The sequence below is a fragment of the Lacerta agilis genome, chromosome Z, assembly GCF_009819535.1.
Source record: "Lacerta agilis isolate rLacAgi1 chromosome Z, rLacAgi1.pri, whole genome shotgun sequence".
NCBI lineage: Eukaryota > Metazoa > Chordata > Lepidosauria > Squamata > Lacertidae > Lacerta > Lacerta agilis.
This window is the reverse complement of record NC_046331.1, coordinates 12,658,463-12,675,761: the sequence shown is the minus strand read 5'-3', so window position 1 is coordinate 12,675,761 and position 17,299 is coordinate 12,658,463. Positions and strand designations below refer to the sequence as shown.

General features: G+C 45.8%; 1 protein-coding gene across 3 annotated transcripts in view; it reads right to left on the bottom strand.

Moving 5' to 3' along the window:
- NTNG2 (netrin G2) overlaps positions 1 to 17,095 on the bottom strand; it is a 124,473-nt gene extending 107,378 nt beyond the window's left edge. For all 3 annotated transcript variants that reach the window (XM_033137391.1, XM_033137389.1, XM_033137390.1), the window contains exon 1: positions 16,648 to 17,095. In XM_033137391.1, the coding sequence (XP_032993282.1) occupies positions 16,648 to 16,860 (213 nt within the window). In that variant the 5' untranslated portion in view covers positions 16,861 to 17,095. The remainder of the gene's footprint in view (positions 1 to 16,647) is intronic.
- Between the last annotated feature and the right edge of the window lie 204 nt (positions 17,096 to 17,299).

Sequence of the window (17,299 nt, the reverse complement as noted above, 5' to 3'; positions counted from 1 at the left end):
TTAGCACCCCTGATACACACCAATGGGAGCGTTGTGAATATTCTCCCATAATATTCTCTTCCATGGAAAACTTAATTGGAGGCCCACACCCTGTTCAGGACACAACAACAGAGCCAAACTGTTGGTCCACTTAGCTCTGAACTGTCTGCACCCCTTTCCAAAGCTGCTGCCCCCCAAATCATTTTGGACTACAGCTCCCATCAGTTCACAGCCAACATGTCTGAGCCTGATGGGACCTGGAGTCAAAAACATATGGAAGGCGCTGGAGGGTTGGGGAAGGCTGATTTACACTGCCTAATGGGTGCTCCCCAGACCAGGGGCATAGCAAGGGGGGGCATAGGGGGCAGGTCGCCCCAGTTTCCATAATGGAGTGGGTGACAAATTATCAAGGAACAATTACTGCCCTACTAGGGCGGTTCATAAAAAACTTTTTTTAAAAAAAATGCCTGCTCCAAAGGTCTTATCTTACTATACTAGGGATCATATAGCTATATATGAAATTTCATGCATATCGGTTAATATCTTGACCCTCCTCCACCAAAATAGCAGTTTACTTAGCTGTTTTCCTATGTCACAAAGGCTGAAATTTCAGTTCAGTGGAACACTTACTGTTCCCAACCCTAACCCTGTGGAAAGCCATCTAATTAGACTTCAATTTGATTTTGAGATGTTTTTAGGAGGTAATTTAATTATTGCTTGATTTTATACCAATGTTACGTATCTGATGTTAGCCACCCTGAGCCCGACTTCGGCCGGGGAGGGCGGGATATAAATAAAAGTTTATTATTATTATTATTATTATTTACTTGTTATTATTCCTTTGTAAGAAAATATGAAATAACGTAAAACCATTTTTGCGGGGTGGGGGGGATCAATGGGTGTGTGTGACAAGAAAATTTCTGCACCGGGTACCACCTGACCTTCCTACGCCTCTGCCCCAGACAAGTCTTTGCAAGTCCTACCTAGGTATTGAAAGTGGATTCTTTTGAATGCAAAGCAAATGCACTACAACAGGTATGGGGAAATGCATTCCCCTTTGGGCAACTTTCCTGGGGGGAACATACCAGTGGTTGGCAGTACCAGAGGCAAAAGTGGGTGGAGCAACACGTGTGAATTTTACCTTTGTATAGTTAAAGCTATGGTTTTCCCAGTAGTAATGTATGGAAGTGAAGAGCTGTACCATAAAGAAGACTGATCGCCGAAGATTTGACGCTTTTGAATTATGGTCTGGAGGAGACTCATGGACTGCAAAAATATCAAACTTATCCATCCTTAAAGAAATCAGCCCTGAGTGCTCACTGGGAGGACCGATCCTGAAGTTGAGGCTCCAGTACTTTGGCCACCTCATGAGAAGAAAAGACTCCCTAGAAAAGACCCTGATGTTGGGAAAGATGGAGGGCACAAGGAGAAGGGGACGACAGAGGACAAGATGGTTGGACAGTGTTCTCGAAGCGACTAGCATGAGTTTGGCCAAACTGCGGGAGGCAGTGAAAGATAGGCGTGCCTGGTGTGCTCTGGTCCATGGGGTCGCGAAGAGTCGGACACGACTGAACGACTGAACAACAACAATAGGAGGTTAGTTTTAGGGAAGTTCCAGCCAGGCAAAAATCAAGGTGGGTGCAAAGTGGAGCTGGTAAATGGTGACCCGTGGGGAGGGGGGTGGCTTTGGGGAAAGTCCCTGCACTGCAACTGTGGGGAGGTCCAATAGGGCCTGCTGCAGCTGTGATGAGGTCCCGTGAGGCCTGTTACATACCACAGAATATTGAGGGGGCCTGGCTCTCTTATTGAAATTTTTTGGGGGGGACCCTTGCCCCTCCTAGATGACACCCCTACAACTGGAGGGATTGAGGTTCTCCATTCATGCTGTGCATCTTTCAAAGCCCTCAGATTGGGGTGGTCCAGCCTCTCAGACCAAGTCGGCCACAACTATCTGTTCTAGGACCTTCCCTGGTATTGATGTCAAGCCTGCCAGTCGGTAGTTCCTTTCCCCTCTTATTGAAGATGGGGACATTTGCCCACTTCCAGTCTGTAGGGACCTCACCTGTTCTCCAAGAATACTCAAAGATCACAGACAAAGGCTCTGAAATTACATCCATGAGCTCCTTTAGTACCCTTGGATGCAGCTCATCAGGCCCTGGATATTTGAATTCATTAAAAGTAGCTAGGAGTTCCCTTACTACCTCTTTTACTATCTTGGGCTGCAGCTCCTTCCTTATCACCTTGTTGGGCATCACTTTACTTTTGGGTGAAGGCAGAGACAAAGTAGGTGTTGTGTTGTTCCACCTTTTCTCTGTCACCCAGCAACATTTCTCCGTCTTCTCCATGCAGAGGACTTACCACTTGCTTGTTCTTCCTCCTACTTCAAACATGGCTGAAGAAACCTTTAAAAAAAAATATTTTTAACCTCTATTGCAAGCCTGAGCTCATTCTGAGCTTTAGCCAGCTTGACTTTCCCCCTGCAACTGTTGGCTACTCTTGTATACTCCTCCTTTGTGATTTCCCCTTTCTTCCATTTTTTATATGTTGGAGAACCTGCTCCAACAAATGAGGTATGGTCGTGAGGGTAAGAAATGGAAGAAACGGGAGACTGCAGTCTGATATCTGGTGCACAACAAGAACCGCGAACGAACCTTCCCACCAGCTCTGGGGCGGGATCTTTTATTATTTATCCTTCTGCATACGTAACCTCTCAGGTCATATACAACTAACCAATAAGAATTGGACACATACAAGCATTACCTTATTGGGAATAACACTGTACATGCGCATATCATGCCACGTCTACTTCCGTCATGTGCAGCAGGCTCATTTGCAGTTAATGGCGGTCACACGCAACAGTGCTAATGCCAACATAATCCTACATTTCTTAACTCTAAATTCATCTGTAAGGTGGAAGGGGAGGAGAACAAGGCAATGCATGGCAATGAGGCCATGGTGGAGGAGCTGCCCAGTCTCAGCCTTGCCCTGCAGGTGCCCTAGACCCATTCAGCCACAGCCACCAGACATTTGCCTCCTGCCCTCCATACCCAGCCACAGACAGGAAGAACAGAGAGACAGCTGTAGCAGCAGGAGCCCCAGCCTGTGGGGACAGCTAAGGATACCTTGTGGCACACCATAGCTGATCAGGCAGAACCCCTGCTACCAAAAGTCTGGCGCATCCAATCACCTTGCACACCCACAGCTGGGAAAGTGGGGAGGCAGGACTTTCTGACACCATGGATTCATTGTTGCTGCCAACGATTCTAACACCAACAATTCATTGCTGCTGCCAGCTGTTAACGGGAGGAGGAGAGGTACCCCAGATGTTTGGAATGCCATTGCTGCTGGTGACGCTTCTTTGGTACTTAGCAAGAGCTGCCAAAAAAAGGGGGCCTTGAGAGCCACATGTTGCCCATGGGTCATGTGTTGGACCACCCTGCCTCGGACACATGAAGTACTATTAAAGAGCAAAGTGGTCTTAAAATTTGTGCAGCACACTTTTCTCACTTGGCTACATTCAACAGCTATGATTTAAAAGCATTTCTGTCTTCTCAATGCAGAGGACTACTTGCTTGTTGTTCTTCTTGCTTCGAACATAACCAAAGAAACCTTTTTCATTTTATTTAACCTCTATGGCAAGTCTGAGTTCATTCTGAGCTTTAGCCTGCCTGACATTCGCCCTGCAACTGCTGGCTACTTGTGTATACTCCTCCTTTGTGATCTCCCCTTTCTTCCATTTCTTATACATGCCCTTATTAAAAGCTAAACTTTGGGGAAAGAATACCATGTGGCGTTTAAAGGGGTTTTAAATGTCTTCAGATAAGAGCAGACTGTGTTTTTTTCTGTCTATTTTCTGAGCAGGCTCTGCTGTTCAGAGGGATCCTATTTTCCTGTTAGACTGAGTCCAGCTTTAGGCAGTATAAAATAGATCATTGAACTGTTTTAACTAAGGCTTGTGTGGGGAAACTCAATATACACAGCATGTTCTAATTTAAGACCTAGAGTGGCACTTCCTTTTGGATCCTTTTGTATGTTCTCTGACTCAAATTCCAGAGTGGCCAGAAGCAACCTTTGGGGTGGAAGAGAAAACCTTCTCCTGCCAAGCAATAGATAAAGGAAACAAACAAAACACAGAACTCCAAGAGGCAACAGTCAGAAAGGTGTCCTCAACACAAATGTCAAATTCAGCAGCAGTGAATTCCATGGCTATATTGGGAGGCAATTTGGTACAAGGAACTCATAATTGTGACTAGAGGTGGGGAGAAATTGGATTTTGTTTGTACAGTGGTACCTCAGTTGACAAACAGCCAAGTTCATGAACTATTTGGAACACGAACACAGGGCTGTCTTAAGCATATGCAGTGCCAGGGGGGGGAAAGATCCACCCGGCGCCCCCCCCCGATTGCTCAGTCCTAGGCGTGCAGGAGGGTGCAGCCGGCCGGCCGCCTCAGCGTCTTACTGGCTTGGTTGCCCCCGAACTCGTGGCACAGAGCCACCCGCAAGAGAAAAGCCGGCCGTGGCACTCCGACTGACAGGTGAGCTCTTCCCCGGACTCAACTCCCAGGCCCTGGACTCTTGGCCTGGCACCCTGAGAGCCCCACATCCTTAGCACCTATGGGTAAGACGGCCCTGCGCGAACACTTCAAAACTGGAAGAAGGTGTTCCAGAGAGCGTTTCCTGCAGCCATGATGGAGGGAAGCTGCGCACCCACCCGCCAGCTGGTTTGCAGGAGCTCAACTCCCCCCCCCCCCCAATGTCACTGCAGGAGGAGCGCGCTCTAGGGAGCATTTCCCACGGGGGGGGGGGAGAATCTGTGTGGATCCCAGTTCAGCTACTGATTGATTGATTGACTGCAGAAATTGATAAAAATTCCCCCATCCAAACAATGAATATCATCAGTGCAGGTAAGAAATTTTTTTGATTTTCATTTTTATCATCTACAATACTGTTTTATTGTACAGTAGGCTACATTGGACAATAATCAATACAGTACATTGATTATTGCTTTCATTTTATGGATCAGTGGTCTTGTTAGATAGTAAAATTCATGTTAAATTGCTGATTTAGGGGTTGTTTTTAAAAGTCTGGAATGGATTAATCCATTTTGCGTTACTTTCTATTGGAAAGTGCACCTTGGTTTAAGAACACTTTGGTTTAAGAACAGACTTCCAGAACGGATTAAGTTCGTAAACCAAGGTACCACTGTATTTTAATAAGAAACCACCTAATTTCATGTCTTGAACAAATGAAACACAGCTACCCTTTGGAAAGTACATTAGACAAAACTGCACACAATCTAATGTGCTTAGGAGATCATCCCTAAAATGCTGGTTTTCATTATTATTCTTTTAAAACAAAATTCACACATTGCTGCAAAAAGGTGGAGAACTGAATCTATGATTGGAAAATTGAGAAACCAACAGATGAAATTGATAGATTCACCCATCCCTAATAGTGATAGTCACTTTACCCCCTTCAGCTTTTAAAGCCAAAGTGGTTGATGGAAATCAATCCATTTGAAAGTGTTCTTTCCAGCTCACACCTACCTCTTGATTTACAGTAGGGGTTGGGAACCTTTTTCAGTCTGATTTGGTGGAAGGCAGCCAGATGTGTACAAAGGCCTAGAAAGGTTGGCAATGCCTGCTCTAGCAGATCCCAAGCCTTCATACCATAACATCCCAAATCCTGTGATATCCAAATCCTTTCATGCTTAACAATTCTAAGACAGCTCCATCACAGAGCCAGTGTAGTGTATTGGTTAGAAACCAGACTAGGTTTGAAAAGACTTCCAACAGTGATAATTACATTTTTAACAGTAGCCATACACATAAAACAGTAATTGATAGCAAAGAGATTGGCACAATTGGGGGATTATGGCTTGAAGACATTAGACACAATTCGGCTTCTGAAATGCTATGCAATTCTGGCCTTGAGTACTCCCTGGAAAGCTGAGAGACTAGCTGGGAAGCGTTCAGTTATTGCTGCAGGCTCTTTGGAGGACACGCAGGCCACAGACACAACAAATAAGTAATTCTAACATCTTCAAGAGCTATTCAGGTTTTGGAGAGTTTAGGAATTGCCATGGCAGAGAAACGCAAGCAGCGGGGCTATGTGGATGTTGCAAACCTGTTGGAATTCACACATTCAAATATTGGTGTAGAATTCAGCTTCAAGAAGATCTCTGTTTTTACAATTTTTGTGCTAAAGCAGGGATTAGGATTCCACCCCACCACCCCCCAGACCTTGAGACATATTTCCTTCTAGGAAACATACTAGGGGCTGCATGCCAGTGCTGGGTAGTGTCAGAGGTAGCTATAGCCAGAAGTAAAACATTGGCAAGCCTGAAGCAAAAGTGGTGGAGCAACATATATGGTTCTTACTTTTGCACACTAGACAACACTCCGACTGCCATGAGCCCCACAGTGATATCAGGATAAGGCATAGGGTTGGCAAGTCACAATGGAGGAGGAGAGTACAGGGAAGGGCTGATTGGTGGGAGCCAGGGTTGAAGGAGGGGGCTCACCTTGGTGTGCCTCAACTCTAGCCACTTTGGAAAGAAGAGCAAGGATGCTGGCTCTTCTCTCTGGCCTTCCGGCAGTCTTAATGGAAACTGCGGAGAGCTATGGGCAACCAAGGGGAGAGGCAACTCAGGAGGTGGTAGCATCTGAACAGGAGCCAGAACAGGAGGGTGAAGCTTCATCACTTAAGAGTCAGGCACTACCTCTGCAGATGAGAACTGACCTACCCACACCAAAGGGCAATATGTTGCAAACTTTCTTGCAAAGTGAGCACGTGTTGTGAGTGAACATATCATGCCTTTTCTGTAAAAGCTTGGTGGGTGGAGCAATGCATGGAAGCTGTTGGGACACCTTACTTGCTGCTGTCCAGTTCTGAACGCTTTGCCTTGAATCAGACCTCTTGAACTCTTGTGTCCACTATTAAGCCTGTACTGTTACTTGCTTGAATAGTGGTGTCTTTCTGACTTACATATAAGAACCTCTCTCTACGTGTGTAGGGCCTGAGGCAGGACACCTGCCACCCAAAAGTCACATGCATGCAAGACATGTAAACATCTATTGCCTTCCAGGCAAGCAAGAAGCATTATCTCAGTTCAACAGCACATGTCAGAGCACTTGAGGACGATGCAGAGCATAGTTGTTGAGGGGGAGGTGGCCTGAGAAGTGGGTGTGGCCTGAGCAGTGTCCCAAGGGCCAGATAAGAGTTGCCTGGAGGATCACATTTGATCCCTGGGCCTTTCAACACCCCTACGCTAAAACACAGGGGGGGGGGGTTGGCCTTGCTTTGAACTGGTTGGTTGCCCGCCTTGGGACGGGGACCAGGTAGGAATTTTTCCATTTGGCAAAATTGGCACTGGCCACTTGGTTTTTGCCTACCTCTTAGCAATCGTCACAACTTTGTAAGGTTTTGCAGTTAGGCATTGGCTTTATTTTGAATGGGGGAGGGGAGGTCAGCCATCGCTTGCCCCTTCCATTGACCAAGGGTATTCCGTTAAAGGAATCTGGGGCCTGGATCCTGTCCGATTTGAGTCAACGTGGGATTTGTCTGAATCAACAGCCCTGGGTCACTCTGGGTTGGATCAGTCTGCATGGAGCGACCCAGGGCTGTCAAAAGATGGGTGGTCTAGTGGTCAGGAGAGGAATGAGAAGGGCACAAAGGTAACCTGTGTGCACATTCTCCCACTTCTGACCACATGTTTAATTAGGGTTTTCAACAGGAGGGAAGAGGAATGTCTCCTTCCCTGCCACCTTCCACCCGCATGAATGTTCAAGGCCCCTGAATCAGATCCAGGTTGGATCAGGCATTGGATCCAAGCATTGAATCAGACTGGGGGCTCACATGCACAGCTCAAGTACCAGTATGCACATATAGTACGGATTGATAACTCCAATCCCCTTGAACGTTACATCTGTGTTTTCTATAAGCGGAGAGAAAACCCAACACCTCCAGAAACATGTAAAATGAAAACTAACAAGAAATGGCATTAATACAAAAGCACTGCAGAGTTGTTTGGCAAAATTAGGAAAGGTTTTTCAAAAAGTGGAATAAAATCTAGGTGAATGCATCATTGATAGGTAAACAAGTAAATACTCTCCCCCCCCCCGCCACTGCCACCCACTCTGCTTCCCACTCATTTCCCTCAGCATCTTCCACACACTAGGGCCAAAATTAACAGCCTCCATTTACTGGTAAAATAAAGCTTGCTGACACCACCAAAAGACTCCTCTGCCCCTCCTTCCCATCAATAATGCTAAGAGCTCCATTCCTGTATCAAAGAAGCACCATCTGCACAAGGGACGAGAGATTCATTCACAGACACGCTAATACAAACAGGCCTGCAATGGAAATATGGTTGGTGGGCTCAGGGCCAGGAGCCACCCCCACCATCCCAGCTACATTAAATAAACACATTAAAATTCTGTGCCAAGAAAAGTGAAAATCTGCAGTGGGTCTAAAATTATGCAACTTGGGCAAGTCTGCATATAAAAGTTCTTTTCTTTTAGCCATACCATAAATGTGCTACATTTGCACAGGTATTTGTGGTGGACAGTTTCCCATCCATTTTCAATCATGGACACATTCGATTTGTTGTCTGGCATACTCTCTCCCTCCTTCCTCCCTTCCCTCCTTCTCATCTTATGTGAAATTTACAATTCATTTTTAAGGTGTCCCTGCCTGAAGGGCATTGACAGGAACAAGAAGAAGTTCAAGAACTGTGAAAACAAAACCCTCGGCGTTAATAAGCAGCAAGGATGCGCCGTGGAGTGGAAAGAGCAGCCAGATGTGAATAGAATGGGCTTCAGAACTTGGAAGGTCGCTTCTCGGAGGAATTTTCTCCCTCTCTAAGTCCTCAGCAATTTCTATGGCCTACCCCACTCCATTCTTCAAATCCCACCCAGAAAAGTTTGCATTTGGCAGGGAGAGGTGTCCTGATTCTCTGGGGCCTTGAAAGTTCTGTTGGAGCACTTAAAGTCCCATTGCACACAAGAGTAACCTTGAATACTAGGGTTAAATACTACTCAATGCCCCCGTGATTATCCAAAATGGGACAACTGAGGAAAAAAAGAGAGATAAGGAAATGTTTGCACGCTCGGGGGTGGGGGGTGGGGGGACTCTCACATTTGCAGAAGTGCAAATAATAACAATAACACTAAAATGGGACATCTCTCTCCAGTGTTGCCCAAGGAGGGCTGAGGAGGCTTGCTGGCCACAGAAGTCTGAGTTTCTCCTGAAACAGAAGTGAAAAGTGAAATGTCTTTGTTGAGGTTTTATAAGCTTGTAGGCTGGACTGGAATACTGGAGGGCAAAATTTTGCCCCCAGGCCCTGAGGTTCCCCATCCATTGGCTATGCTAATGTAGCGAGTAACTGTCCACTTATTAGTAGAGACCACTGAGTTTTATGGTACAAAGGAAATTAACTATAATTTTGGGACATGAGAGGGGGAAGCAGAACCTGCTACAGTGATACAAAACCTGTTATCAAAGGCTCTTTGTCAGTCTTCAAATGCAGTTATTGAGGTGGGGAGGGGAGAGATTCTTTCAGGTGAAGTTTGCTGCTCTGTGAGCGTGTGTGTGTGTGGCTCACCTCTGTTGTAAAGCTGCGTAGCCGCAAAAGAACTCTGAGGCTATTCTTTTTTTTGCTGTTTCTTTTTTGACCCTTTAAACAAAGACAGGCTTGTGAATGGTAAATCAAATGCCTCTCCTGCCGAGCTCTGAGCCAGGTGGAATAAAAGGCAACAATTAATATTTAAGGGGGGAATATGTTAAAGGGTGTGTGTGTGTGTGTGTGTGTGTGTGTGTGTGTGTGTGTGTGTATAGGCAGATTGATTCCTGCCCTTTATGTCTTTCATGCCAGGGTTGGATGAGAGGGAAAGAACAGAAGAAAAGGAGGAGGGGGAAAACCCTTCATACGTTCAAAGCCTGCCTACAATGGGATATTTTGACATCCAAGGCTATGTTTCCACTCCATGCACCCTGCAACACACTTGCCCTGACTCCATGCAGCCCCAACTTAGAAAAGTTGTCATTCTTATCCATTGGGAATATTTACATTTGCTTGTTTCACTGCAAGGTCCCAGAGTGGGTTTGTGGGTGTGTTCATTCAATAAAAGCTACTAAATAACATTAAGACATCACTTAAAACCATAATTAAAAGCACACAAAAAAGGCGTGGGGCGTGGGGAACCACAAGATCAAAAATGACTCAACTGCTCCCCTTCCACCATAAGATCTAAGCTGGTCAGATGAAGATCAGGAAAGGAGACATGGCAACTTATCTGACTGCACCAAGGCGCAAGATGATGGTTTATTCAATTTCTTAACTGCCTCTCACCATGAGGTACCAGGGCAGGTTGCAATATTTTAAAAATACAATATTAAAATCATTTGAGACTAATTACAGTCAGGAGAATAGGATGACCAAAGAAAGACATATCTTGGGTGTCAAAGGGCAGGAGAAAGAGGTGTGTCTTCAGCATACAAAGGAAACTACATAATTAAGGTGCCAGGCACACCTCTGCGGGAAGGAGAATTCTATGGCTTAGAAGCTGTCTCAGATAATGCCCACTCCTGGGCCTCTTCTGAGCTCCATGAGGGTAGAAGAATTACCTTTACAACTAAACAGTCTGTAGAAAAGGAGGTGCTGTTTCAGCAAATTGGGGCCTGAGTCATTTACAGCTTTAAACATTCATGTGAACACATTGAATAGGGCCCAGAAGCAAACTGGCAACCAATTCATCTGAAATAGAACCCCAGACAGCCGCTGCATTTTGGATCAGTCAAAGTTCCCAAGTCATCTTCAAAGGCAGCCACATGTAGAGCACATTGCAATAATCCAGTCTCAAAGTTACCAGAGCATGGAGTACATGTCACCAGGACCCGACCCGCCTTACCAATAAGCAGAATGAGGCAATTGCCTCAGGTGGCAGATAGTGAGGGGTAGAGTTGGAGGAGATGACTGAGTGTCAGTGGTGGAGCATATGCCCGTGTTGCCCAGGTCGGGCGCATTCCCAAGGGGCACGGAGGGTGCCCTCCCAGGCGCGGGACGGTCGCGTGTGCACCCACTGATCCCGCTTCCTTCCTCTCCCCTTCCTGCTCGCCTGCCTCCTTCCTGTCCTCTCCCCTGCCTGCCTGTCTCCTCCATCTGGGAGCACAGGGCAACGGCACACTGCCCACCCGTGACTCCCGCGCCTACCGCCAGCCGTCAGGGGAAGGGTGCTGATGCTGCACCACGCTCCTGGCTGCAGGAGGCAGACAGGCAGGGGAGAGGACGGGAAGGAGGCAGGTGAGCGGGAAGGGGAGAGGAAGGAACCAGCAAAGCGGCACAGCAGATCCCCCCCACCCCTTCCCCCAACGGCTCGCGGTAGGCGTAGGAGTCCGAGTCGCGGGCAGGCGGAACACCAAATGTCACCCCCACTTAGGGATGACACCTGGAGTGGTGACCCCGCCCCGCACCCAGCTTCCTCCGCCAGTGCTGAGTGTGCCATGTGGTCTGCTCTTGAAGCTAGCCTGCTGTCTCAAATCCAGCAGAAGATATTGCCTCATTTGCAGTGTCAACATAAGATTCAATGGCCAGTACAGCCATTTTGTACGGGAGTGGAGAATGGCACCATCTTATCCCTTGCTCCAGGAAACAAGATGTTTTGAGCTGTGCCTGGATCTCACTTATGCCACATTCACACCCTGTATTATTATTATTATCTCCCCCAATAATCCTGGGAACTGTAGTTTACCCTTCAAAGAGCTACAGTTCTCAGCACCTTTAACAAACTAGAGTTGCCAGGGTTATTTGAGGGAAGTACCTTTACCTTTACCTTTAATGTGCTTTAAATGTATGGTGTGGATGTGACCATAAGCTGTTAACAGCTCTGGGCTCCTAGAGACTGGTATTCTATTATGAATGTATTCTGCAGCATGTTCTTCAACCCAAATAAACCAGAACATTTGTGAAATAAAAAGTGATGGGATTTTTCAGCAGGAAGTTACAGAGTAAGCGTTGACTGGAAATGACCACCTCAAAACTTTTGCAGGTGCAAACAGTATTGATATCGCATGCGATCTCCCCAGCAGCAGCATCAAAGTACAAATCATTATGAATATTCAATAAACAGGATGTTTGGAGGCCTGTTACTTCTGCTCCTTGATACGTGCTCGTGAAGTTTCTCCTGCACCCGACAGTTCAGTTGGCTTAAGAACATAGGAAGAGCATGCTGGATCAGGCCAATCGCCCATCTTAGTCCAGCATCCCATTCTCACAGAGGCCAACCAGATGCCTAGACTTGCCCCCCCCCCAGCTTCATTTCTTAGATAAGATCCGTCGGGGTCCAGCCACTCCCAGCAAATTCCAAAAACATGTAATGGAAACTGCAGGTGTGGAGAGGGCTCTTGCACTCACGTCCTGTTTACAGGTTTCCTCCTGGGGCATTTGATGGCCACTGTGATGACAGAAGGCTGGACTAGATGGGTCTTTGGTCTGATCCAGCAGGGCTCTTCTGATCTCCCTGCAGAGATAATTACACTCTGCATGTGCTTGGAAGTTCTTTCTGCAGTTACAATTTCACCTCCTCAAAGTCCAGCCACAGTACTGAAAACAGATTAAGAGACCAAAATCCAGCAAGCCAAATTAAATCATTGTCTTCTTCTTTTTCCTCCCCCAGCCTGTAATTACAGCCAATAAATGTCAAGCATTTCGAACACTGGTTCTTAATGCTTGGCAACAAAGACACAGGCCTGGTGTTCAATAAATTCTCTTTTTTAAAAAAGGAAGGGGGAAAAAATCTGCCCTTAATGCTCCTCTCCATCCATTATTCAGCATCCCCTAGCTGATAATGAGATCTAAAACCGACCTTTAGGTTTTTCTGAGTTCTACCTTTGATCCTTGGGTGATCATTATCTTTGTGCCTTAAGTTATGCAAGGCAGCACTCTCGCCCTCAGTACCATTTTGCTGAGGCTGTACCATTTATGTGCTACAGGAAGACAAGCAGAGTCAAAGCTGACCCAGGACATCCTGGTGCCCAGAGGTAGGAAATCTGAATAGTTTCGTTCCTCACTTCACACAAATTAACATGGGATGAAATCCATGGGGAAGTTCTCTTGCAACACACACACACAATTGAAATGAACAGGAGCTGCACAAGAGCACTCCCATTCTTTTTGAATAAATTCCTCACAAAGCTGTGTTCCCTTGATCAGGATCAGTCTCTCTGCCATTCAGGCATCTTAAATAGGACCCCAATTTTTTGTCAACTTGCCTTCATGCAGCAGAGTTTCTGGCAGATTGATGAATGGTGTAAAAAACAAATGAACAGCTGGGCATGTCCTATGGCAAACTTGTCAGAAGCTGTGTGCCCACTGCCCTGTGGCAAGTAAGGTTTGCCTCCAGTTAGAGAAAGTTTTTTTGTGAACTGGAAAGAGGAATGGCTTTTCTCCTTTTTATTTCAGGCAATTCAGTACCTCTGAAATAACTAGCTTAGGCACATGTGTAAACAGGCAGGCTAGTAATTCTTTTTCCATGGGCTCATAGCTTTTATAGATTGATTTGCAAGACTGTTGTATTGCTTAATGAGCTATTAACAGTGCTCCTTGAAAGTAGTGTATAAAGCAGGCATAGGCAAACTTGGCCTTCCAGATATTTTGGGACTACAATTCCCATCATCCCTGACCACTGGTCCTGTTAGCTAGGGATCATGGGAGTTGTAGGCCAAAAACATCTGGAGGGCCGAGTTTGCCTATGCCTGGTATAAAGCAGTAACTTAATAAACATGCCTCTATATACCAGCTCCATCAAGGAAAATAGTTCATTATTATTAGCCTTCTAATTTCACAACAGGAAAAGTGAAGCAAAGCGAAGAATGTTACACACACACACACACACACACACACACGTGTATCAGTTGCATAGATGTATGAATACTCCCTTGTCACTCATAATAAAGCTGTCCTGCAGACACAACATCTGAACTCAGGAAGCTGCTTATAATGAGACAGACCCCTGGTCCATCTAGCTCAGTATTGACTACATGGACTGGCAGCAGCAGTCCAGGGTTTCAGACAGGGGGTATTCCCAGCCCTACCTGTAGAGACTGCCAGAGACTGAACCTGGGGCCTTCTGCAAACAAAGCAGCTGCTTTATCCCTGAACTGCAGCAATTCCCCTCAATGTATTTATTGAACTAGCAAAGGGCTTGACAGTAGGATGGACTAAGTCCCCCCCTTTCTTCCATAGAAATTGAATTGTTTATGGTTATCTCAGTGCTGTAAGTATTTATTTATGTGAAATGATATGGCCAGGAACATAAGAAGCTGCCTTCAACCATGACTGACAGAGGCTCTCCAGGATTTGAGGCAGGAGACCTTCTCAGCTCTACTTGGACATGATGCCAGGGATTCAGCCTGGAGCCTTCTGCTTGGAAAGCAGATGCTCTGCCATGGAGCTACAGCCCTTTCCCACGTCTAGCATGGGCTGAAGTGCCTACAAAGAGGTGGAAATACAAATAAGCAGATAGAAAACCAGAATTTGATTTCACACAACTATATTCTACACTGTAAGGCTAACATGAATTGGCTTTCCCTTGAGCTTTGAAGCATTAATTTAATTACATAAAGCACCACTGGTGTATGGTACTTTACAGAATACAAAAGGATAGGACCCTGCCCCAAGGAGCTTTCAAGCTAAAATCTGATACATAGGGAAACTGAAAAAGGGAAGCAGGAGTGAACAGAGAAGCCATCTGCTGTTGTTTCAGGTGCAGGTGCTTAGGCTTGGCCAAGGGCTGATCTTGCAAAATCAGTCAGTGTGTCCAAACTCAACAAAACATAGTTCCATTTTATTCCTTCATCCCACTTTTCTTTGCAGTAGCTCTACATGGGTACCTGAGGCAGATCTCCCATCAAAGCACTGACATAGACTTTCTTTGCCTCAGCAAAATGACTGCACCAGGTACACCCCTGTTTTGCTGCTGTTTTCTTTTAAAAATACTGTGTAAGTTTGTCCAGGGCAGGACAAGTTCTGTATCTGCATTTGAACTGAAGTATTAAGACAACTGGTTAAGAATGTCAAAAATATACTGGGAAAAGATCACTGTGTCTGTTATATACCCTGCTTCCCTCCCAAGCATAGTCCTCCCTTTCATTTTACCTTGTCAGCAATACTATGAGGTAGGTTAGGCTGAGAGATAGCGACTGGCTGAAGGTACCCAGTGAGTGGGGATTTGAACCTGGTTCTTCCCAGTCCTAGCTGCATACTAAACATACTTTGAAAACTCATGGCAAGAATCCCGGGAATTGTAAGTTTCTTAAGGGTGCCAGGAATTGTAAATCTGTGAGGGGTAAACTACAGTTCCTGATATGCTTTGGGGGAAATCTGCTTGAAATTTATGGTGTGTACTTCGCTTTTCAGTGAGTGAGAGGCGGGTAAGATAATGTCTGTATGCCCTGGGCTTTACGTTAGCATGCACAAAACACTAATGCTTTTGTATAATGTGTTAGACTTCAAGCAGGCAGGATGGTTAGATGACACTAGTGTAGCTTACCTCCCAGTACCACTCAATGCATGTTCCCATAAAGGAGACAATACAGTTAGCTGAAAGGGCCAGCAACGCTTTATCTTTAATGAAGGCCCTGATGACTTTGGTCAAGGTCAGACAGAGTTAAAATCAGGAGCACAACACAAACTATTAGGTACAACAGTACTAACAGTAGGGGAAGCTATCCTATGCCCAGACTAACTCCCTGCCAAGGCGAGCAGATGAAGCTGCCTTATACTGAGCCAGGCCATCTAACTCAAGGTTTTCTACGATGATTGACGGTGCAAAGAAAGGTTTTCTTCATAACGTGCTACTTGGAGATCTCAAGAGACTGAACCCAGGACTTCAGGATACAAAACACATGCTCTACCACTGAACTATGGCCCTCCCTTCTGTCCATATATCATTTGTTTGAAAGGTTTGTGAAATACAAATGCGAATTCCCCCCCCCCCCGTTTTAAACCAATCATTTACCCTCCACTTATTTTAATAGACGATGTTGTGCCTTTTGAACATAAGAAGATGGCTTTTACTTAGTCAGACCATTAGCCTATCTGCCCTAATATTGCTTACACTGACTGGCAGCTGCTCTCCAGGATTTCTGAAGATACCATTATGGGGGCAAAAGGGCCATAGGTTGGTGGAAGAGCACCTGCTTTACATGCAAAACGGTCCCAGGTAGAATCCGACCCTTGCAGCTCCAGGTACAGCTGGTAATACCCCCAGTCCGAAACCATGGAGAGCCACTGTCTGTGCTGACAACATTGAGCTTGACTCAGTACAGGACAGTTTCCTACTGAACCTGGGACTTTCAGCAGGCAAAGCAAGTGATGTATCACTCACTCATGGTCCCTTCTGAAAGAATGGGTTGTATCCAACCACTGAAAATAGACCCACTGAAATTGATAAACTTAAGTTAGTCATGTCTTTTCATTTAAATGGGTCTATTCTAACCAATGTTGTACACAATCCATTAATTTCAATTACTTTTTTTAAATGCAACCCAGTATCTTGACTTACACTACCCTCTTCACACAACTGTGTGTCTGATCTTGAGGATCCTTAAGACACATTGGTTTCACTTTGACAGCTCTTGCTATGAGAAAATATAAATACTTATACTCACATGAGTGCAAAATTTCTGGGGTGGGTTACCGCAGGTGATTCCTGATGGCTCCACTCGTACTGTTGCGTATTCCTTCATGGGCACGGCCCTGGGTTGGCAAGCGTAAAATTCCCACATTGGCCCATTGTCTGTGGTCACCCAGGATTTGCAGATGTCATACTGTCCCATGACCAGTGGGAGGCAGTGCAATAAGAAAGCAGCGTGGTGCAGCATGGCAGCTGTGACTAAGCGCAAGGATCCTGGGCAAAGGAGATGCCTAAAGTTTTGAGCAAGGCAGATCCTGGCAAGAGGAGGCTTTCGGGATCAGCATGGAAACTCCACATCTAATACAAACAGCAAACACTTAGGAGGTCCAGGTGATGACGCTTGAAATGCGTGTTTAGGCAAGAAGGAAGTCTCTGTTACAGCCAATACATTTCTAGATGATCTTGTTCAGAGAATTTGGGCAAGCCTTGATCAGTCATCAAAAGTCTTCCTTAACTTCATTGTGTGTGTGTGTGTGTGCACGCGCATAAATGATCATCCAAATCAGTGTGAAAATATCTAGAGGTGACTCTCCTCAATCAATCGATAGAACTATCGAGTTCTGATTCTATGACAAAATTTGATCAGTGGAAGAGGCGGGGCAGAAGGAGGCAATGCGGTTGGGGCT